Here is a 24,125-nt window from a genome sequence, read left to right on the forward strand (position 1 = left end):
TGACCTCCAGATCACTGGTGCTCAGGCTGATGTGGAGGTTCAAGGCTTGCCCATCAATGATGTTCATCATTACGGATTGGGCCCCTCCACAACCTCCCTGGAGAGAGGAAAGCTGGAGAAGAGGAAGAGGGAAACACTCCAGGCCCAAATACTCTCCATTTGGCAACTGAAAGCTGCTGTCCACATGGGCATACATGCGTATCATTCTTGTTCACACTTTGGCGCTGGCCTGGGAGACACCGAGGGTCTTGTGACTAAAAAAATCCTGAAGCAGGAAATGAAACACCCGTTGTTCCCCTAGACCGACTACGTCAGAATGTCACCGGTGCTGTCAGGGCTCAGGATGGCTCACAGAATGTTCTATAGCCAACATCCTGCCTTGAAAAAATAAACAACGCCCCAAACCCAGTCACAGGCAAAGGTCACTTGGTTGCATTTGTATCACACACACTTTCACTTGGTCTCAACAGATGCCTCTGATTGCCTGCTGTGTACCAAGCCCTGGGCCATGTGGGGGTGAAAGATGACAAAAACACAGGAGCCCCTGGTCATTCCATTCATCTTGGTGGAGGCTGTAGACTTCGTGCTTTGGAGCTGGTTCTCTGGCAGTGGGAACGCTTGTCTTGGCCCCATATGGCACCTCAACTGGCTCTGCCCAGCACTGCTCACGACCGAGGGTGACTGGGGGTGCCAGCAGGAACCGGACACTGGCAGCTTCTATCACTTACCCCATAGGAGTGGGACAGGGCTGTCCGATGCCATCTTATCTCCAGGTCTGGGGATCAGCTTGTCATCATTTCAGCTCTGTTCATGTTGAACCTCTTCTTAGCTTCCCAGCCGTGGCGAAAGACCAGGCAGTAGTGGGAGTGATATTGTGACTTGTCGGTGCCCACTGAGCTGTCTGCAGCCCCTGCCTCTGACTCAGCCCAGCCAGCCCTGTTTCTCCCCACGTCTCAGCCCAGCCCGGCCATCTGCTGCCTCTGGGTTGATTTTGACTCATGTCAATAGCTACCGGTGTGGCTCTGAGCCAGCTGGACAGACGCAAGCCTGCTTTGGTGAGGTGGCCCAATCTGCCAGAACGGGCGCCACGTGACGGGGGCAGTCTGCTCAGGATGGGGCGCCCTGTTGCCATGGTACCTGAGCCAGAGCAGAGCAAAGTCTGCGAGTCACATTTTCCTGGATCTTTGCTTGGCCCCTGTGGCCTCTCCTAGGACTCGGGGACTGATCGGACTTTGCAGGTGTAAAATCCTGTGTGTTGGCAAGTATTTGGCGTGAGACCAAAACTGCTGTTGACACAACAGATAATGGCATGTCTTTGGATGACCAAAACCAAAGATGTTCTCTTTGGGGCTCTACATACTAATTTAGGAAGCTTGCAAAACCAAGAAACATAGGATGAGAAAAGTGCTCGTGGGGAGAGGTTGCAGGCTGGTGGCCCACAGCCCAGTTTGGGAGGTGAATGCTTTTCGGCCAGGCATGCTCTCTGCAGTTTGCTGGGGTCACCTGCACTGCCTTCCACGTCTTCCTTCTCCTTTATGCCACCCGTCTGCCCCACAGAGGAATCAGTTGTTAACCTCTGGATAAAAGTGTAAGGATTTAGCCTGGAGAAGAGAGGCAATTAAATAATGCTCCACAAGGAGCTTTTAAAATACCATGTCTTTTATTGCAGGAGAGGGCAGAAATAATATATTAGGGCTTTTTAAAAAATGCAACAATGAAAATAGGAATTCTTCCACCATCTCGTGTTGCAGAGATAACCGCTTTTAACAATCGGTGTATATCTTATAAAAGCATGTCGAACTTACAGATTTAAGCTGAAAGCTGTTCTCTATGTCCTGCGGTGTGGAAAAAGAGAAAAATAGTTTGAAAGAGCCTCATTGTCATACATGAGGTTAACATCCGAATCCTTGACCAGAGGAGGTCCTGTGAAGCTCCCGTCCCTAGTGGTTCTGAACTGGAGCCCATCTGGACCGAGTCCAGTGACATCCTGGCTTGGTTGGGGGTAGGCTGGGTGGCTGGGACAGCTGGAAGTGATGGTGGGGGTAGGGGGAGATGGTGACTGTTACTTGAAGTTCCTTCTAGCTCAAAATCTCTCTGATCTCAGACAAAGCAGCGGTTGAGCATGCGAGTGGCTTAAATCTGAATTATAAGGCCCGAGCTGGAGTGTTTCTTCTGTGTGTGCTCTCCACATTGCCCTTTGGAGCTCTGGGTACAGGTGTGTGTGTGTGTGTGTGTCTCTCCTTTGATTCCTCAGTTTCATGTGTTGCCTGGTCCACCTTTCCTTTGTCAAAGTCAAGGGCCTTCTTGACGCAGGGGGAATGTGCTGCTTTGCCTTCAGAACCAAGCTTGACTCTTGGGTGGTTTATGTTGGCCTGTTTCCATTTGTTACCTAAAGTCTTCACAAATAACCAAATATCCAGCCCAAGGGGGCTCTTGTTGATTAGCCTCCAGCCTCTCTCTCCCTTTCCCTCCCACACAGAACACTGTACCCGCCCAGGAGACTCATTTCCCATTCATCTTCCTCTGTGAGTCCCTAGAAGCCTGGCCATTGGCTTTTTCAAACATTTTGCTCCCATCTGGCTTGTCAGAGCTCTTGAGCCTTTGCGAATACTGTTTCCTCCACTCTCCCAGTCTTCCTCAGAGCAGCCTGTTGTTTTGTTTTGTTTTGTGTTTTGTTTTTTTCAACCAGCCTTTTCTCTGGCAAAGTTCAGATAAAAATTCTTCTTTGTGTAAAGAGATAGCATACCAGTGTGGATAAGAATAGGGCTGTTCGGTCAGATATTCTGAGCTCATGTCCTAGCTCTGCCACTCATTAAATTCTGTTGCTTAACCTTTCTGAGCATCAGTTTCTTATCTGTAAAATGAGACCATTGTGTTTATTTCGTAGGGTTGTTGAAGAATACTGGGATCATCCACGTAAGGCCTCAACACTTGCCAGGTAAATGCTCAGTGAATGGTAGGAAACCCTATCATCATGGTGAGACTTCTGTGAAAGATCAGACTTGACCTCTGTGTTCATTCTCCCATGACCTTGTGGGACATGGTGTCCTACATTGTACATGGCTTGGTTCATGGTTTGGAGTGTTTCTTGGTTCCGTGTGTGGGTTTGATCTCAAATGACCTGTGAGCCCTTGGAAGCTGGGACTGTTCTCTCTCCTCCTCCTCTTCCTAGCACTCCAAGCCTAGTTTAATACTGAGTCCCCAGATCTTGCCACATTGTTGATGATAGTAAAATAAATACCCTTTCCCATGTTGCGAAGAAGTACTCAGAATCTCACTTCTTGGCCTGCTTGGAGCACACTTAAGGGAATGGATTTGAAATGACCAAAGGCCTGTGCAGCTGTTAGGCAGCTTGGGTGCCGCATGGAACACACCAGCACCCCAGGAGCATGCTGCTCATGGAAAGGATGATCACACATCATGTGTGATCACACACATGCTCCAGGGAAGAGCTGTGGAATACTGTCTTGTCACTTTCTCCCAAGGATCCACTGCACCAAGACCCCCCTTGTAGACAGCAGGGGTGCAGGCAGCCTACTTTGTCAGTAGCAAATGGCCTGCAGGGCTTGGCTGAAAAGCAAAAGTCAGCTCCCTGGCATACAGGGCAGGCTAGAAAGAGCATTTGCAAGCCCAAAGCAACTGAGGCAGGCTCTGACTGTGCAGCCCACCCAAGGGAGCCTGAGCGGACCCTCTCCTGGGAGCACAAGACAGGTTTCTGAACCTAGTATGGCTATCTGTTAGCAGGAGCAGCCTTTGATAAAAACAGATAAATCTGTTTCCAAAGCCATGCAATATTTGGGTTATTATGCTTAGGGATTTAGAAAGTCTCTCAAAGGATGTGTGTGTGTGTGTGTGTGTGTGTGTGTGTGTGTGTATTTGCATGTTTCTGTGCATTTCTGCCGTAGGAGGAAGGTACCAGGATAAATAATTAGAAACTGTACAGATGGGAAGGTCAGGAATTGTTTTTTAAAAGTCCATCCTAAAATAAATGGTAATTGGCCATTCATTTGCTAAAGAGCAAGGCCCCCTTTGGAGACTTTATCTGGGACCATCTGATGGTAGCAGGGGTGTGGTGGGGAACAGACATTCCACCTGCAGAGGCTGCCAGAGGAAGAGCTAGCTGGGGCTCTGCTAACCTAAAACCTAGGCCTCAGATTTATGGAGGAAGGAACCCAAGGTAGAGTCAGAACAGACAACCTTCCGTTTATGGAGAGCTTACTATTTTTGTTTTTGTTGTCCTTGACTTTATCACTCAAGTCCTAAAGCTAAATCCTACCTTTTTACCCAATCTTCTCAATGGCTGTATGAGGTGGACAGCGTGATCCCATTTTATAGAAGAAACAGGCAAAACCAAGGCTCGTAGAAACTAAGAGACTTGCTGAGACTTGCTGGCATAGCTGGGATTTGAACACAGAACCCAAGCTCTTAGTCCCTGTGCCACTTACGTGGTCTGGAATCTGACTCATTGGTCTTTGCACGGCTTTGTCATGAGAGAAGCTGGGTATCTAGTGGGCAGCACCTTACATGTGGGCCTCTATTTTGAGTGGGCACATGGAGACAGGGCAGGGGTCTGCACTTCCTTGTCTCTCTCTGGATCGCTAAACATTCAGGCTGAGTGATCTTGCTGCTCTAAGTCTGGTTCTGGGTGGGTGGAGCTTTGGTAGCTTCCCTGCCTGGCCAGGTTATAAAATGTTGCAGGACACAAATGTGTGGAGAGGGCTTCTTGGGAATTGGTCCCAGCAAAGCTACGGGTCTCAAGAGGGCAGAATGCCACCCACCTCTGCCCTGCATCAGGCTCTACTTAAGGCCTCTGCTGTCGTCTTGGTTGGCCCGGATTCCTGGGGTAGGGGGTCGGTATGGGCTGACTCATGGTCCTTGGCTGGGAGATCCTGGGGCTGATTCAGCACTAGTCATGCTGTTTGAAGGAGCCTCAAGACAATAGTCAGCCACTGGAGGTCCAACTACTGTCCCAAGAGATATCTGGCCCAACATAGTTCAGTCTACTCTCCAGAAATAAGTGAACAGAGAGGCCTTGGGGGCTGCGTAAGTCATCTCTGGCCAGGTAGGAAGACAGGCCCAAGGGCGGCTTGTAGAAAGGGGTGGGAAGTGGGTCTTTGCTTTGTTTCTATCTTAAATACAGTTACCTTAAGAGAAATCTAAAAGATCACTGATCAGTGGGTTTTAAAGAAACAGATGGGACCAAATTCTTCCCAATCCCCTACCCCACCCCTGTCCTGCAAATCTCACCTGGCACTTTTAAGACCTACCTTTTCCCAGGAAGAAAAGAAGCAATGTCTTTGAACATCATGGAGATTTATGTGGTTCCATCTTGCTGGAAGAGAATTTGTTGTTGACAGTTTTATTTTCTGGTTTCTTTGTGGGGCTGTAGAGGAACATCAAAGGAATAGAAAATGCCACTTACATAGTGAAAGCAGGGTCCTACATTGTGCAGAAGGAAATAAACCAGCCCTGGGCCCAGATGAGCAGAACACAAGCATTTGGGAACAGAACGACAATCATTTTGATTTGATTTTCTTTGGGGAGGCCCTTCCCATTTTCCTGGGTATAAGGGAGCTTAAAGCTGTTACAGCCCAAGCCCAAAGCTGATCTGGGAGTTCTCAAATTCCCTCTGGCCATGCAGGCCTCAGAGCCACATCAGTTCACTTACAATTCCTTAATGCTCTTTGCTATTCTCTGGCTTATATTTTGGCCATCAGTTTTGTCTTCTTAATAGACCCACATCCCTGGGGATACAGCCCTTGTCTTAGACTTCTATTTCCCACATAGTGCCTGACTCAGGATAGAACACAAGTTATGTTGCTCAGTACTTGGTTAAAAATGCCTTTTCCTTACTCTGGAGTTAAGATGATGGAATAAATCTCAGGCAATAGTTGATTTTTATGGTAAGATACCTGGTGGTGAACCCATAAATACCAAATTGATGAGTACATATTATAGCAATTACCAGAAGGGCAGATCACTTCAAAGCGGGCTTTATGCCTGGAGATGTCCACTGCAGTGCTGTTTATAATAGCAAAAAAAGTGGGGCCACCGTAACTGTTCCTCAGGAGGAGAGGCTGGGTAAATTAGGGTACATGCATACATACAGGGAGGTAGTAAGCCAGCAGCTATTCTGAAGAAGAGAGTAGAACCAAATGTTCAAAATGGTATCCAAGGAAAGTTAGATGGTATGATGCAATTTATGTAAAAAGAAATGGGGTGCATGCACACATGTGATACATACATAGAAAAATTTTGGAAGGCTACACAAGAAATTTCATATTGGTTATGGCAGGGGAATGGATGGAGACAGGGTGGGTACTTCTATCTTATTAATTTTTCTGGCAATGGTTGAATTTTTTTATCATGACTGTATTGTTTTTATTAAAAAAAACCCAACTAATTAGAAAAATAAGCGATCTTTGGATGCCATCTAAAAGATGCTCTTTCCAGTGTGGGGGGTTGAGGGCAAGGCAGAGGAGGGTGAGCGGGGTGGGCACCAGGCAAGCGGAGGGCACGTTTCCCACACTGAGTGGTTATTGGTGCTGTCCGCTCCTGATCTGCTGGCCAAACCAAACAACCTTCCAGCTCTATCCCAGGAGGTGGAGAAAGATAGAGCATGAGAATGTTCTGAATCACAGCCTATGGAGTGACTTCAGTTAAAACTTCCAGGACAGGGGTACCTGGCTCACTCGGTTAAGCCTTGGACTTCAGCTCAGGTCATGATCTTACGATTTGTGGGTTCAAGCCCCACTTTGGGATCTGTGCTGACAACTGGGAGCCTGGAACCTGCTTCGGATTCTGTGTCTCCCTCTCTGCCCCTCCCCCACTCACGCTTTTTCTCAAAAATAAAACATTAAAAAAAAGAACTTCCAGGACATTCACTGACCCTGCCAGTTGCCACCTATCCCACCCTGGAAGTTGGCCGTAACCCCCTGCAGCACCTAGCACGGCGCTGACCACATAGGGGCTTCATGGTTTGGGGCAGATGAAGTTACTGTCTCACTCAAAAATCAACAATGGCTTACCACTTCTCATTTTATGAAGTTCAAACTTACCTTGGTTTACTTTGCCTTCAAGGCTTTTCTGTGATCAGCCCCAACATTTTCAGACTCATTTGCTATGATTTCTCTGTATCTATCAGCATATATACCAGCCCTGCCTGGGTTCAAATCCTGGCTTTGCCGCTCACCCTTCTGTGCCTTGGCTTCCTCATCTGGAAAACGGGAGAATAGTAACAGCACCCACATCTCGGGGTTGACGTGGGAATTAAATGCATTAATACACAGAAATGCACGTAGGAGGGTGACTGGCACAAGGCAGATGGTACTTAAATGTTGCCTATTATCTATTATGCTTTCTTAGCCTCACTCCATGGTTCTGGCTGGAACACTCTTCCTGGTCAGTCCTACCCATCTTTCAGAAGCCGTATCAGGCAGTGCCTATCCCCTTATCCCCCCAGGGTAATCAGTGGTTCTTGGACTTTCAGAATCACTTGGGGAACTTGGCAAAATGCAAATTCCTGGGCCAGACTCCTAGAGACTCCACTGCCATCTGCAGCGTGGCCCAGAAACCTGCACCCAGGGGACACCTGTAATGTGTCTTTTGGGGCCACACCTGGTAAAACAGCCGGAACTGGATTTCTCCTGTGGATTCACCAGTATTTCCATCATTCGTTTTTTTTAAATTAAAAAAAAAGTTTATTTATATTTAAGGGGGGCGGAGGGGCAGAGAGAGAGGGAGATACAGAATCTGAAGCAGGCTCCAGGCTCCGAGCTGTCAGCACAGATCCCGAAGCGGGGCTCGAACTCATGAGCCGTGAGATCATGACCTGAGCCGAAGTCGCCACTTAACCGACTAAACCCCCCAGGTGCCCCGTTTCCATCATTCTTGTGGCCCTTCCCAACCTAACCAGCGTCTTGGCCTCAGGCCGCCTTACTCCTTTCCGTGTTGTCAAGAGGTACAACAAAATGTGGTTCTGGATTATGTCACACAACCAGTGAGCGGACGCCCGGTGAAGTCAAATAGGCTTGGCCAAGGGAAGAGCTTCCTCAGAGAAAGAGGAAGAGGACCTGGGGGTCCTCAGTGGAAATGCCTCAGAAGTGCCCTGAGGGACTAAAGCTTCCACTTAAAAGATCATGTCTTTCCTCAAAAACCAAAAGCTTCGTGTTCCTTCTCTCTCCCACAGTTGTTTGCACATCATGCTCTGTGACATAAGGTCTTGTGCTGGTATCCACCATGTTCCCCTTCTGGAACTCTGTAGGCTGCTTCGAAGATGGGCTAGAAATATTCTACTGCATTATTTGTAAAAGTTTCCCGCAAGTGTAAGAATCAAAAGGGAGTGAAAGCTTCCAATGGTCAACAGGAAACCCTCCCCACTCCCCAACTCTGCTCTGGGAACCTCACAGACTTCCTGAAGTAAAAAACAAACACCGTGACCAGTTTCTACTTCTTGTAAGAATTTAATTCTTCCTTTAATATAAATAAGGCAGCATGAAACACCGAGAGCCCTGCTGCTCTCTGCTTCAGAAGCAGCTTTGCTGCATAAAGACCCCCATTTCCCCGCTGAGTTGGCATCTCTGAATAAACAAGAGGCCAGAGGTTATTTTTCAGTGAACTTTCTTCTGGGAGCCAAGGGAGGTTCAGGCTTGGTCCTGGCTTCTGGAGGCTGGTTCCTGGCTGTGGGGTCTCCTCCAAGCACAATAAGATACGGATGAAGGAGGGGGGAATGCAAGGCACGGGCAATAATAAATATGGAAATTCAACCCGACTCTGGAAACAAGTCCCGACTGAATGGGGGGCCTGGGGCTACTGTTGGGGGCCACGTGGGCACGCCCCTTCCCTACAGCCCCAGTGGCCAGTCTGTGCAGTCTGACTCCGGCTCACACGGAAGGGTTCCTACAGGTTTCAGTGTTCCATCACAGCCCAGCCTGCTGCGAGTAAACCCTGGCAGGCAAACCGGTTGTCCATCTTCCAGAGCCCCTGGGGCCAGGTGAGAGGACCTCTGGGGTCAGGACAGGATCCTCTGCAGCTCATGGTGAGCCTGACAGCCTGGTGGACCGGGTAGGCTGTTCAGCAGGCATGGCCGGCTTAAACCCTGGAGGGGAACCCAGGTGCTGGTGCAGGCGCCCTCATTCTTGCCTCCCCCTCGGCTTGCTGTAAGGGTTACTGAGGCAATGCCATGAGAGGAACTCCCAAAGGGCCAGTGAAGCCACAAGTGGAGGAGGAGTGGCTTCCCAACCCCCCTAAACAGGCCTGGAGACAGGCCAGCGCCCACCACAGGCTCTGGCACCTGCCCAGTGACCGGGGCCCCCGGCCACACTGAGGTGACCTCTCTGGGGTCTGGGGGCTGGGTCTGCACTACCATCCCTGTGTGCTCCCAGTCAGCTGAGCCTCTCCAGGTCTTGGTCATCCGTGTGGCTGGCAAGGCCCCTTCCAGAAAAGAGGGTTCTGTGCAGTGAGGGAGCCCCACTAGAGAGAGCAAGTCTTGGGGCCAACAGATGAAGCTGGTCTCCCCTGGCCTCCAGGCACTCCTGCTTTGGGACCGAGACCCTGCTGAAGAAAACTCAGGGCTACAGCATCTGTCACTTCTCAGCTCTGCAACTTTCTCTAAACCAGGCATCAGAGGCCAGGCTGCGAACCAGACCAGAGTACCCTGGGTGTAGGTGCTATCCTTTATCCCACTCACCCTGTGTCTCTTGGAGCTTCCACCTTCGGTATCTGCCCTCCCCCACCACGTGGAGACCAGCTGTGGAGAGAATACAGAGGGGTGAGGGGCCGTGGAGCTTGTACCCTGCACGGTGTGTGGCACCCACAGAGTTCAGCACACTGGGGGAAGGGGTAGGGTGAGGGGGTGCACCCTGAGACGTGTAGCTGAAAAAGCGGCCACATGAAACTTCTCTCTGCCACCAAGTACCCACTTCTGTGCAACAGAGACACTGGCCTCTTGGGGCCTCAAATCTCTACCTGGTCTTTTTTCCAAATAGCTTAAAAAATGGCAGCTGCATTAGATTCCTGTTTTGCAGGCTGTGGACAGAAGGTTGCAAATTCCCACGGCTGTCCCTGTTAGTGCCTTGGGTGCAGATGGCCGGGGCCAAGAGTAACTGGAAACAGGGTGCAGGGTCTTAACATACTACCCTGTCAGCCCTCCTAGAGATCGTCTATTGATATCCAAGTAAAGACTGGACCTAGGAGGAAAAATCTGCACTCAAATCGATGTTTGTGTTGTCTTTAACTTAGTGTCTCTGGAGTACATCATCCTCTTGGCCATTTGTGGTGATCCAAAAGTAAGCTGCAGGGCGTCCACCAAACCCAGACCGTAACCTCACCAGTAGGCCCCAGTTGGCATGAAAGCAAACCAGCTTCCGGTGTGGGATTCTTTCCTCTGGGCTGTAGGGCCTGGATTTCCTGGTGGGGTGAGGCTCCCAACAAAGCCCACTGTTTTCCCAGGACAGGCCCTGTAGACACCCCCAGAGGTGTGGACATGTGGGGTGTCCTGCACCCCGGGCCTCTGGGTCCTAGACACTTTACAAGACAACAGCTTTTGGGGGCAGGCTGGCATGGTCTGAGGGGATATGTAGGGAATACTCGCTAATGAGCACTGGGGCGTTCTTCAGCATCTCATAGAAGGAGTCCACCGTCTTCCGGTAGAGACTTCGCTGCAGGACGAAGGGCCGGAAGAGGTTGAGAGGCTCGGCCCTGCGAACGGCCTCAGGGAGTCCCATGGCATTGGGCACCTTGCGGTTGCCAATGAAGAAGTGATGGAGCTTCTTCTCCAGCAGGCTCTTCTCCAGGAATCGGAGCAGCTCGTGCAGGCGAGCATCGAGCTGCCCGGCCTCCCAGTCGGCGGGCCGCCGGGAGACCAGCAGGTGCAGGAGGGCTGTCTTGAGGTGGTAGTTGCTGAGCCCACTGGGGCCAGTCAGGCGGCTCTGCTTGGACAGCAGGAAGGAGGCGATCTGCAAGCAGCTGAGGTGACAGGCACCCTCAGGCAGCGCCTTCGACGTCATCCTGAGGAACTGTCGCTCGTAGACGGCAAAGGACAGGAGCCAGTCAGTGCTGGATGCCGGGGCGTCCCCAGAGGGCTCCCTGGGAAGGTGTGAGACAAAGTACAGGTCCGAGTCGTCACACTGGATCACAGGAATCAGGTTGAAGGGCATGAACTTCCCTGAGCGGAACCTGATCTTGAGGGACCCAGGGGAGTCCAGCTGACCAAATGCCAGGTCGAACTCATATTTGTGGGCAATGCGGTGCCAGGCTCTGGTGAGGGCCGTCTGGAACCACTTCATGACCTGCATCGCGTCCAGGTATGGGGCGCCTCTGGCACACAGCAGGGTTTCCACCTCACTGCCCGGCCGCGCCAGGCTCTTCTTGCCATGGAGGAGACACAGCATGTCTTCCCCGAGCTTGGTCTTATCGCAGATGCAGCCCAGGGGATCCTCGTCGGCCCGGACCACCTTGATCCGGCCGTAGCCCTGGCGATCCAAGGGCACGGGGTGGCGGGAGCAGCAGAGCTCTGAGTGGAAGTGGTAGGGCTCGGGGGGCATGAAGGGCACGAAGAGGTCGCACAGCAGCGGCCTGTCCACCTGCCAGTTCTCATACATGCTGTCCACGCCAATGAAGTCCTCCACCTCCATGTCTGTGTCGCGGTTGCAGAGGCTCCTCAGGGCCTCCAGCAGGTCATCCACAAAGCCTTCCACAAACTCCCGGGTGCGGGCCGCGTCGGCCGTGGCCCCCCGGATGCAGCGCTCATAGAAGTGGTCGAGCGTGCCCTTGTTGGGCAGGGTGAGGCCCCGGAGCGGGGCACCCTCCAGGCCGGGCAGCTCGTCCTCGTCCCCGCCCAGGCACTCGGGTGAAGGCGCGTCCTGGTGGTCCTGCCGCCACACCTCGATCACCAGGAAGAGGATCATGCACAGGGTGCTCCACAGGTCCCAGGCCGTGCGGCTCTCGTTCTGCTGCTGGCCTTCCTCCTCCACCCTCTCCAGCGCCTCCTTCTCGGCCGCCAGCCGGGCCACCTCCTCCTCCAGCCGCAGCTGCTCGAGTTGTAGCTTCTCCTGGTGCGCCTGCATCTTGCGGATGATCTCCTCCTCGTTCTCGGGGACCGTGGCGTTCTCCCGCGGGAACAGCAGCGGGTGGTTGATGATGGCTGTCACCACCACCAGACACACCCGGAAGAGCCCCAGAGCCATGGCTGCAACTTTCCTGTCACACAGAGACACAGATCAACGGTCACACCCAGCGTCTCTCCGTGAGGCTTCTTCCCCAGACCCTCACACTAACCCCTGCCCCATGGAGCTGGTGAATGTTTTATGGTTCTTCTCCCACCCAACCCGCGGTCTCCTTGTGTGCTTCCGTGTAGCCTTGGAAGAAAGAACTGCAAAGAGTCCCACACCAGCAATCCTGGCTGAGCAACCCACAGAGACGGCCCTGTTTCTGTCTGCCCAGGTTTTCCTCTCTCTGGCAGGAGCAACCCACTTTCCCCAGCAGTCAACCATTTTCTGCTCCCTGTCCTATGGCTTGGGTGGATAATTCCACCCCGGCTCCAGGGAGGAACATACAACTCAGGCCCAAGCTACTCCCTGCCCCGACAGTGTGGATTCAGTGAGGAGCAGAGGACCTCACTGGGGCCAATGGGAGAGAGGACCAGGTAGGATTTGTTGGGGCCGATGGGGAGAAAGACTTGCCCTGTGGCCTTCAATTGCCAGGGAACAAGATTATAGCTGCCAGTGGCTCTCCAGCTGCCTCAAAGGGGGGACTGCTTGAGAAAGATGCCAACATAGACAAAAGCAGACTCTCTGGATCCATTGCCTCTGGACTTTTAAAATCATATAAATCAATGATTTCTTTGCTTTGTTTCAATCAGTTTGAGTCATTTTTCTATCACTTCAAACCCATCTCCCCCCACTGAATTCCTTGTGGCAAAGGTGTCTTTCCTCAATGCAGTAAAGCCTAGTGGTTGAGAACAAGAAGGCTGAGTCCCAAGCAATTAGCTGTGTGACCTTGGGCATGTCAACACATCTCTCTGAGACCCAGTGTCCTTACTGTACAAGAGGAAAGCCACGGTAGCCACAGGGTCACAGTACTGATGGATGCCGTGACCCGTGAAAAGTGGGTACATAGCAGTGGATGGTGAACAGCATATATTCATCCAATAGCAAGTGCTTTTGAAGCAGTTTTGGGCCCTTGTCTTCCCCCGCTGTAAACCTCTCCTGATACGTGAGGCCTCACCCCAAATACAGACACTGACCTCCTGGCCTTCTCCTTGGTAGAGCTCTCCCCAGGGCCATCTTGGAGACAACCAGAGTGACTGAGCCATTGGATTTGCTCTCATGAATCTTCTAAACTTTAAATCTGACTTCTTAGTGTGAAGGGCAATACTCCATTCCTCCAGGACAAATGGAGTTTTAGATCTCAAGCGACTTTTAGGGAAGAGCTAACCCCATTCAATCCTGGGAGTTTGTTAGACACGCAAAACCTTGGCCCCATCCCAGACCTACTGAACCAGAATCTGCATTTTAATACCATCCACATTAAAGTCTGAGCCTTCTATTACACCCTCTCCTCTCCTAGGCAGGAAGCTTGAGAAGTAACAATGGGCCTTTTCCATACTTGCCCTGCTCCCCCTGCCTGGGACCTCAGCTAGGAGGGCAAATGGCCAAATGAGGTCGTTGTCAGACAACAAAAAGCACAGAGGGCTCCCCTGGCCCCCTGTATGCCAACACATGCTGATAGGAGCTTTTCCACTTTGCTTGAGCCCCATTTCTTAACCTTCAACTTGCACCCTTAAAACCACTTGTTCGGGTTCTTACCCTAATGGTGCCAAGGAACAGGTATGTGTCATCAGGTAAAGAAACCTCTGCAGATTCTGGCCAGCAGTGCCAGGATGTACACGACCTGAGTTGCCACACTTGGGTAAAGCCCGCTGCTCAGATGTGACTCCATCCTAGACGCAGCTGGACACGCAAGCAGGAACCAAAAGAGGGGTCCGCCTGCAGCCGAAATCAGTGTGCACACACACTCAGGCCTCAGGGGTGCACTTGAGGAGACGGAGGACAGGAGAAAGTGGAGGAAGTCAGACCGGAAGGTGGGCGGGCTGAGGAAAAAGTACAGGGGGCAGCTAGCCAGCTTTTCTTCCCCAAGACCAGGAGCAGTGTGCTAGAGAACTGCAGGAACAGGTCAGCCCTGGTTTCCACATTAGAGACACATCAATGGAAAGTTTTGCCAGGGTGGTCCAAGGCTGGCTTATTAACACAGGTCAGGGTTTTAAGATAAAGGTGTGCTAACAGGCAGAGCACCAGGCAACAGCCAGTTAGCAGGTAATTTGGGGGTGTTGAGGACCTTGAGGGCCCCTGTACTGCAGGCCACCTTTGGGCACGGCAGGCCCTGACAAGTCACAGTAATAATCCTGGGCAACCCCTGGCCTGGGAGGTTAGTCTTCATGCGAACTCAGGATAGGCTGCTACCGAGTGGGCAATGGCACCATTGTCAAACCTTAAGACTGGGAAGTCTTCCTCCTCCCTCCCCAACAGCTTCCACAGGGCTACCTGTGTGCATCCTCGGGCCCTGTTCAAGGGCTGTAATGGCCTCCTTGCACTGCGACAGGCAAGGTTCAAAGCTCCAAATGAACTGGAGCCATCGACTCTGTGTGCAAGGGGTTAAGAGGACGGATTCCAGACTAGACAAGACAGAGCCCAGCACATGCCATGTGACCTTGGACAAACAACTCAACTTCGTAGACCCTCAGTCTCTTCATCCATAAAATAGCAATAATATCTGCCGTTGCAAAGCTTGAATGAGGTAATGCATATAAAGCACTAAACCAAAAAAAAAAAAAAAGCTCTTAGCTTTCCTCAGAGCAAGTTTTCTTATAAAAGTGTAGCTGTGAAGTGATGGGATGGGCAAACACAGTGAACCTGCCTGCAGGGGTTCCTGATGGGCCACACAGATGCCTCTACAAGGTACTCCGGAGGATGCAAGTGGCCCACAGTACCACGGACAGTTGGACAGCTGTAGGGTTACAAGACTTGCTGGGAGCCCGAGGGAGAGGGTGGCAAAGTGGAAAGAGCCTGGGCTATAGAAGCAGACAGGCTTGGGTTTGAAACTTTACTCCTTGCTGAGTGGTCTTGCTTCTCCAGGACTCCACTGCTTTACCCGTGAGATGGGGCTAACAGCAGACCCTCCTTCACAGGGAGGTTGAGTTAAGGGAGATAATTCATCTCAGGTGCTTGGCACAGAGTAGATGCCCTACAACATCAGGGCCTTCCCCTTAGGCCTCTGCAGGCCTCTGTTTTCTCACCTGCTAAGCACACCCTGCCAAGTCCTAGGAGTGCGGAGCAAAGCACGCTCAAAAGTGCTGTGAAAGCACAAAATGCTCCCCCAGTATTGCTGTCCCTTGGCATGCCACTCTGCCCACCCTGCCCTCCAGCAAAGGGGAGAAGCCTCTGGAGGCCTGGATCCTCCTGGAGGTGGAGTTCTGACTCAGTCCTTACTTAAACCGCAACTCCCTCCCAGGGATCAGATGAGGTATAATTTTGCTTTTAACGTGTGGATAGGCCGGCTCTGCCTATGGCACCCTAAGGGATGGCGAACAGGCCGTGGCCGCTCAGTGCTCACTAGATGGGGCCAGGGTGGATCCTCTACTTTTCCTCCCCAAAACAAACCAAAGGGAACACTGCCCTGGGGCCACCGAGCCAGAAGAATGAGAAGGAACCAGAGTGGTGTGAGTCTTGTTGGAGACCAGAGGGACAGACAGGTATCTGGGAGCCTCTCCCAGAGCCATGGATATATATGTGCGCCTCCCCCACCCTTCCCAAAGGGCCCCTTTCCCCCAATTTGAAAACTGTCCACCTCTGCATTGGCCCAAGGCTCTCAGCTCTACAAGGCTGCCCCAGGCATGTGGTCCAAGACATCGATTGGGTTTGGCTTGAAAATCAACTTGGGTTCCTCTGAGGGCTTTTGTCTGTCTGCTTGCCAGGAAGCCAGCAGGAAACCTGCTGAGTTCCTCTCCACCGCTGCCCTTGCCTACAGAGTGCAGTGGCCCATGCAGGTCACAGCTAAACTTAGCCTGGCAAAGGGCCAGGGTCACGAGGCAGCAGGGGCTGGGCAGAAGGCTGCAGGTGGTCAGCCCAGGCTAATGGTTTTCTCAGACCCTTATTCTGAGCCCGGCCGGAAGCCTCAGACTCTGGGGGAGAAACCCTAGATACCCTCTCTATTCCCTGGGGTCTGTCACTCCTGCATCCCCCCGCCCCCACAATCACAGCTTAATCCAATGAATGCCACTAAGAGTTGTCTAATAGATATATGCTTCTGTTTATCAAGCCCTCACTAGGATGTGCTGGGTGCACAGTGCCCCCGCCCTCCATAACCTTCCACATGGTGGGTATTACCCTGGTTTCACAGATGGATTAACCAAGCCCAAGAGACAAAGAAATTTTCTAGCCACACTACGAGAAAAGGCGCAGCCAGGTTGAGATGCAGTCTGTTCTGTGTGCTTCCACTTGCACAGCCCAAGTTCTTTCCACCCTGCTATGTTTACAAAGCACCTACTACGTGCAAGGACCATGATGGATGCTGCAGGGCCCACACAGATGAGGGCAGCATGATCCCAGGCGGGAAGAACACCACAGTTCATGAGCGGAGGCAGACAGCCACCCGGGACTGTCACAGAACAGAATGAGCTGTGGGCATAAACGGCACATGAGCAGTAGACCACTAAAACGCAGAGGGAGAGAGTTTCGTTTCTGTTCTTTGGGGGCTCCTCCTTGTCTGTGGACCTTCCCTGTGCTCACTGGCTGGGGAGATGTGGGTGTGTAAGCCCTTGGCTCCATATCCACCCAGTACCCTCCTTCCAGACAAATTCCTACAACAAACTTGAAGCAGTGAGAGCCTGTGTCCAGCCCCACGTGTTCATCAACACCCCTTCTGCCCCACTAGCCGCCTACCCCCACCCAGAGCTAGCTGGCTATGGCCTCAGCAGCAGGGGTGCCCAGGACCCATTTCTCAGCAGCCAGCAGTCCCCCGGGATGGTGGTTCTCAAAATATGGTCCCCACTAAGCAGCACTGCAATCACCTGGGGATTTGTTAGAGATGCAAATATTCAGGTGCAATCTCAGACCTGCTGATCAGAAATTCCAAGGCTGGGGCCCAGCACCTGGTGTCTTAACAAGCCCTTCACGGGGGGTGGGTTCCAGTGCCCACTCAAGTCTGAGAACCAGCCTTGCCCAAGCCAGGCAGGTCTCCAGGGAAGAGGAAGGTGTGGCTCCTGCAGTGTCACGGCAGCCCTGACCTGCAGCTTGCCAAGGCCTTGCCCCACGCCCAGCCTGTCAGGTGCAATTAGCTGTGCTAATTACAACAGCAAAAGTGGCCCAGTCCCTGGCGTCATCTTCAGAGCTGAAAGGAACAGCTGAGGTCGTTTCTTTATGAAACAAAACGAAGGAGGTGGGTTGGTGACAGGAGAAGCCACCTGCAGTCCAGGCCCCGTGGGGTTACTGGGCCCTATCCCACTGCTTAGGCTCTGCACCCTCTGAGGAGCCAGGGGCCAAGGGAGACCAAGCTGTTGGTAAGTTTGGGCTGAACCCCTACTGTGTCCCTGGTCTTGTGCAGGTACAAGGTACACAGTTGTTTGGGAGAAATAAAGCCACAAATTTAATAAAGTCAGAATTCAATGTTGTACTCATCTAAGCCCCATTTTATAGATAAGGAAACTGAGACCTAGAGAGGAGGCGTGCCCGACGAGGAGGGCAGGGTGGAGGTGGTCCCGGTAGGCATCACCCTGTGGACCCTCACAGGGGTTCCCGCACAGACCGGAGAGAAGTGGTGCTTCTACTTCTGCCAAAATTTACAAGGCTGAGCACTCTGCATACATTTTGTCATTTGATTTTCAGAACATTAGTCAGGTAGCTGCAACATCCTATTTTGTGAAGAGACTGACGACAGAAAGGTCCACTGTGTGACTTCCAAGATTCCCTGTCTGCAGTGAGCCTGTCCCCCTCCTTCTGCTCTCCCTCCAACCTCCCAGGGCATGAGCCCTACCACCTGCCAGGCATCACTGCCAAGGACGACTGCCCAAATCATCCAGGGTTGGCTGTGCCCCGAGTTTCCCAGACCTTGAGGAAACAGGACTGTAAGGCTGAATGCAGAGCACGAATTTGACCCTGAGTCTTTGTGGTGGTTTGGGCCCCATGAGCACGCAGTCTGTCTGAAGCCCTGGGGGGTTCTCCTCCCGTGGTCTGGCCTATCTCACCTGGGACTGCTCGCCTCCCTCTAGCAGAGCCCACACCGCACACTGGTGTCAGACAAGCTTCCCTGCCCAGCCCAGGGCATCTCCATTCAGGCCCAGCTCAGGGGCCCTTCCTTCGGGAGCCTGCCCCTTGGTGCAGGCCACCTTCCTGCTCTTCCCTTGTGTCACTTCACCCACCAGGCCCTGCCTTCCTGGCTAGTTTCAGCAAGTTCCGAAACTGAATGTCCTCCTGCCTCCTTCAGCACCCATTGCAGCTGCCCGATATGTTGGAGCGGACTTGATCACGTATTAGGGAGGAGACGGCCACTGCGGGAGGGACATATGTTCACAACCTCTTTCCTTGTCACCTAACTCAGGACCGGGGAGAGGGGCACAGACAGACTCAGCACAGATGGCCCCCACCCTTCCAGGAGAAGAGTCCTTTGCAGGAGAGGAGATCGGCCTCACCAAGAGCATCTCTTGCTTCGGTCCCTCTTTGCCTGCACCTCCATGGGGGTGGGGACAGGGGAAGGGCTGAGCAAGGGGCTGGGCCAAGGTGGCCTCAGGCCTGGGTAAGACAGGGAGGGGCAGGCAAAGAAAGGAAGTGAGGAAAGAGGAAGGAAGCGGCCCAACAAAGCATCATTGAGAAAGTGGGTAGGGGGGGTGAGGTTCTAGGCCCCAGTGCCTCCTCTTCTCAGTGTCCTCCCAGCCACACCCATCACCTTCCACCCACCCCTCCCCCACAGCAGGACCTTTGCCTTGGCCTCTAACCAGGCTCACCTTCCTCCCGCCTGCCACCCTCATGGCCCCTGGGTCCCCTCCCTTATCACCTTTCAGTCACCCTTCCTGAAGGCAGGGGTTGTAAGACAACATGTGGGGGATGGGGGTGGAGAAAGACCCCCACAGAAAATGGGCAAGCCTGCAGAGGCTGCACATCTAAGGGATGGGGATGGAGTGGATGGAGTCGCACAAGCTTTATCTAAAGGCCAGAGCCGTTACATCCCATGTTCTGTGTGCCAAGAATGGCGTGATCTCGTTTCTTTGTTTTTTTCCCCCAAGAGATTTTGGGATTTTATCCCAAGATAAATCTGAGATCTGGATTTTATCAATATCCCTCAATTTTACACTTGTCGGGTGCTGTTTCAAAAATTCTTTGAAAACCATGGAAGCCAAATAAAATGTCAGCAGGCCACCTAAAGCCTGTGGGCCCTGGTCCACAGGCCCCTTTCTCCTGTCCAGTTCCCCCTCCCCCTCATTAAGCATCCCTCAAGGCTGCCCTTGACCCTGGGACTCCTTACTCTTCCCCCTCAGCAGTACCAGCACCTACTATTTCCTCTGTGAACAGGACTCCCTGAAATAGTCCCCTCGGCTCAATCTTTGTCCCCAGTGTCTCCCAGTCGTCCCAGCAGCCACCCTCTGAATAATCACACCCGGCATTTATGGGGGTTGGCTGTGTGCCAAGCCTGTGCCAGGGATTTACATAAAGGGCTTCCCCACAGCCTCTCCAGGAACTAGAAGAAAACAGAGACTCTGTAGCTTAATGGGTATGCACTAAGTAGCACCTGGTATTACTGTCTGAGGTCTGTGGTCTCCTGGACTGGAGAACCGGATCCCCACTGTCCCCCCAAACCCCCTGCCAATCCAGGGGAGACCCATACTGACTGAGCAGAGATCTGGGCTAGGAAGAAGCATGGGTCAAAACTGGGTACTGGTAGGGGTAGGGGAGAGGGCAGAGAGGTGAGGTACCCCCCACCCCTCCATGCCCAGTGGAGAGCCCATAGCAAAGTTTACACTGTGAGGGGAGAGGTCTTCTCCCCAAGGTAAGGTCTGCTGTCTTTGCCCCATGGCCACATTGGCCAGACTCACAGTGGGTGCCCAATCACACCGGCCAAAGCGCTAAGTTTCCTCAAGGCCTACTTCTGGAAGAGGAAGGGGTTTCCAAAAAGTCACCAGGATGCCAACCCCATCCCCTGGTCCGGGGACATGCAGCTGGCCAGCCCGAGTGCAGGAGGGACAGGGGCCTGGACTCCGGGGATGTGGGTGGGAGAGCCCACATCCCTCCTGTTCCCGCTCCTCCATCGGCAGCTCATGTGCATCCCTTGGCACGCAACGGACGGGGACGGCGGGGAAGCCATCAATCTCCCAGGAAGGACACGGTGTCCTTCCGCCCAGCCATGCTGCCTGATGCCGATGCCCCCACAGCATGTCATGGGAAATCACAGCGTCCTGGGACAGACAGGCCGAGGCTCAGCATCTCACAGGCTAAGGCATGGCAGTGAGGCTTGCAGGCCACAGAGACAGGAAGGGGCTCCCCCAGCAGCCGTGAGTCTGGGCCCACATCCAGCTTTCTCTCGTCTGTGCTCCCCAGGGCATCTCGAATCCAACATTTGCTGCAGTGTCTTGAATGGTGGCCCTCAAAAACATAAATCCATGTGCTAACACCGAGACCCTGTGAATGTGACTTTAGTTGGAAGGAAGGGTCTTTACAGATGTAATTAAATTAAGGATGACGGAGACGAGCTGGCCCGGGATTACCCAGGTGGGCCTACAATCCAGTGACAAGTGTCTCTTAAAACAGAAAAAGAGCAAAAGGACACAGGAGAAGGTAACAGAAGGCAGAGGCAGAGGCTGAAGGGAAGCTGCCAGGCCCGGATGGCCTGGAACCACTGGATGCTGGGCGGGGCAAGGAGGTATCCCCTCTTGCAGCATCCGGAGGCAGGGTGGCCCTGCGGTGACCTTGATTTCAGACTTTGGGCCTCCAAAGCTGTGAGAGGATCATTTCTGTTGTTTCACCACCCAGTTTGTGGTGTTCTGTCAAAGCAGTCTTGGGAGACGAACAGAGTCTCAACGCACAGTGCAGCCTCCTTGCCCCACCCAGCTCTGACGCAGCCTTTGCTCCTTGCCTAAACTCGGGGCTCCCCACCCCAGCTGGCAAGGACCTTTGCAAACAGCTCCTCTGAGCTCTAATTCCCAGCCACCCTCGGTGGCCTCTGCCTCCCTGGAGGTCTCCCTTCCCCCATTTCAGTGGGTTCCAGTTTCCATGTGACACAGGTCAGAGCTTTGAGGCGACGTTCAGGGCCTGGCCCCACCCAGCCTTGGGGGACGCCTCAGTTCCCTTCCTACTGGCCCTGGCTGATTCAGATTACTGACTGTCCCCCAAACACCTCCTGTGCTGTCCCAAATTCCCTACACCGCGTCCACATCATGCAACCAAAACCCTGCCGGACAGTCCTCACACGAGTCCATCTCAGAATCTGCTTCCAAGAGCCTTCCTGAATCCTCTCCACCCTCAACTCCTGAGAGAAATCTTCTTTCTTGAAAGGGACACAGAACAAAGTTGGGGGAGGCGGGAGATGGCATATTTATCAAGTCCCTCTGAGCGCAAGCAAGTCTGGTGCCTTGTGTCTGGTGCAAGGCATCTCCAAAGACATCCCATGGTGGGTACCCCACAATGCCTGCTCCCCTGCCTCTTAGCTCGGCTCATCGGTGCAGTGGCCCCACTGCACAGGCAGGAGCCCAAGGTGCTGAGAGGTAGGGCAGTCGCTTAAGGTCTCACAGGCTAAGAGCAGAGGGGCCAGGCACCGCCGTCTCCCCAGTTTACCCCACCCGCACCTCTGTCGTAGTGAGCTCCCTGAGCTCTGGTCTTATCCCACCGCTTCCAGCCCTGCCTGTTCATGCGCCAAGGACACATGCGATCCTGGGGACCCACCAGCGTGCTCACATCCTGCACTCTAGAGACCCCCGCTTTCAAAAGAAGGCACCACACGCACCCTCCATTCTTAGGAAGGATGCATTTCCTACAGCAAGCAGGTGTGCACCAAAGCATGTCCCTTGATCCCTGATTCCCATCTCAGACTTCTGGACCTGAAATCATAGGGGCACATGAACAATGGGAACACAGAGCTAACCATCTCTCACAGTGAAGCAGCCCTCATACACCGTCAGATGCTGACTTGGCTTGAGCTAGTATTTCTCAGAATTTCCCTCTGCCTCGGGGCCCCATCTCGCCCACAAGAGCACCGGCTGAGAGGGAGCATGAACACCCACCTCAGGCAGCGATGCCATGATGCCACGGCTCCCCAGACTTGTCCCCCTCCTCTCCCTCTACCCGTGTCCTCTACACCCCCTGCCCCCAGGCAGCGAACGCTCAGACACTTTGGCTGTGGGGCAGGGATGGGGGGAAGGCAGGCTGCAGGGACAGAAAGCAGGTTCCGGACAACAGCAAACATGCTGGCTCAATGTGGAGGGTATTCAAGGGGGCTGAGCAGGAACCAGAGAGAAAATACAAAGGAAAACAAAGTGGAGACAAAGCCCTCCCTTGGCCACCCTGCCTCCCCTCTCACAGATGAGCCGGGGATGGGTGGAATGAAACAGACTGCTGGGCGCCACCTCCCTTGTGATCCCTGGATGAGAACAAAGAGAGACCTGCTCACAAAGACAACCTGGCCTTGCAGGCAAGGGCAATGGCCCCCAGGACTTTTCCATAGCCACAGAAAGGCCAGTTCCCCGTCCCACCCTCCCCATCCTGCCGCCTCTTACTCACGTCCTGGCTTGAGGGATTCTGGCCCCCACACAGTGAACAGGCCGTTCTCCCACCCGGGTCCTCTGTGGCTTGGGCGGTACCTGACACAATGCCTGGGCCCCAGCTGGGCTGGAGAGAGGGGGAGAGGGGTGGGGAGGAAGGGAAGAGCACTGGGCCTCCTGTACGTATGTGTACACACACACACACACACACACACACACACACACACACACACACACTCTGTGCCTGCAAAGATCTAAAACCCCTTTCATCTTAATAAAGGGGAACAGCAAGAGACACAAAGAAGACGGAGGCCAACCCAGTCGTAAAAAACTTAAGAGTCTGTGGCGGGCCTCTGTGCTGCTGCAGGAACCCAGGCTGAACACCAGAGCCAGAGTTAGCCTGCCTTCCCCCACCAGGGCCGCCACAGTCAGGGCCAACCAGTTCTCCCCGTCCCGGAAAGCAGAGGGCCGAGACCATAAGGCCAGGAGCAGTTGGCAAAATCACCCCCGGAATCATCTAGGACTGCACAGGGTCCCCTTCCCTGTGAATTACACAAAACGACATCCAGCCACAGGGATGGACTGAAGCCTGAGCCCTGCCCTGGTTTCTGCCCGGGGCTGTGCCTGGCACGTAGTAGGTGTCCCCAAACAGGTACAGCAGGTACGTGCGGGTCAGGCTGGGGCAGGCAGCAAGCAGACACTGACAATGCCAAGTTCACAGGACACACTCCACCCCGAGGCCACCCAGAAACAGCCCAAGGCTCTTCAGTTCAGAAGAGCTTAACGCTTTGTAGAGGCTTAGTGTACAGGGGCAATGGAGCCAAGGTCTAGAATCAGAAGGCCTGGGTTTGAGTCTCAAGTCTCTCACTTACGGTGACAATAGTACTTCCTCAGCATGGTAGTCACATACATGGTCGTGCTCCGTAAAGGACGTTGTTATCTTGGTGTTGGTATGGGTCTGTCTCTTTTGATTTGTTAAGTCCTACATCTTAGGGAGTCCTCTAGGGACTGGGGGTGGGGGGTGTTGGTCAACATCCCTGCAGCACTCCAGAAGCCTGGGGACTTAGTCTGGTTGTCTCCTAACCCCCCTGTTTCTTTGAAAGACCCCAGAGGCTGCCACAGAGAGACAGCAGGAAGCTTGGCCCCTGGGGAGACTGCAGCTCACCCCCCACTCCCACCCCAATATGGCAGCATCAATAGAGACAGCGCCTCCACCCCTTCTGAGCACCTAAAAGGAGAAACCAATGCTGGTCCCTGATGCCTGGGTATTAAAGAGAGGTGCAGGCCATCCACAAACACCTGCTGAATGGATGAAGTCAGGACCGGGGAAAACCCTCACTGCATTTACTCCCAGGAGCAGGAATCTGAAATGGGAGTGTAGTGGGAG

The 24,125-nt window shown here is 53.2% G+C and overlaps 1 protein-coding gene across 5 annotated transcripts in view; it reads right to left on the reverse strand.

The window, feature by feature from the left end:
* Positions 1-304: 304 nt before the first annotated feature.
* LOC102968262 (inositol 1,4,5-trisphosphate receptor interacting protein) overlaps positions 305-24,125 on the reverse strand; it is a 31,579-nt gene continuing 7,758 nt past the window's right edge. The window contains exons 2-4 of one of the 5 annotated variants that reach the window (XR_006209438.1): positions 9,689-12,198; positions 5,268-5,383; positions 305-1,835 (exon numbers count right to left, since the gene is read on the reverse strand). Coding sequence is in view for 2 of the 5 variants with exons in the window: in XM_007080316.2 (XP_007080378.1) it covers positions 10,527-12,185 (1,659 nt within the window). In the remaining 3 variants the exon portion in view is untranslated. Of the gene's footprint in view, positions 1,836-4,086; positions 5,384-7,810; positions 12,199-22,757; positions 22,938-24,125 lie in introns of those variants that run through there. The other 4 variants (XR_006209439.1, XR_006209440.1, XM_007080316.2 and 1 more) reach the window with 4 other exon arrangements.

The sequence above is a fragment of the Panthera tigris genome, chromosome D2 (genome assembly GCF_018350195.1).
Source record: "Panthera tigris isolate Pti1 chromosome D2, P.tigris_Pti1_mat1.1, whole genome shotgun sequence".
Lineage (NCBI taxonomy): Eukaryota > Metazoa > Chordata > Mammalia > Carnivora > Felidae > Panthera > Panthera tigris.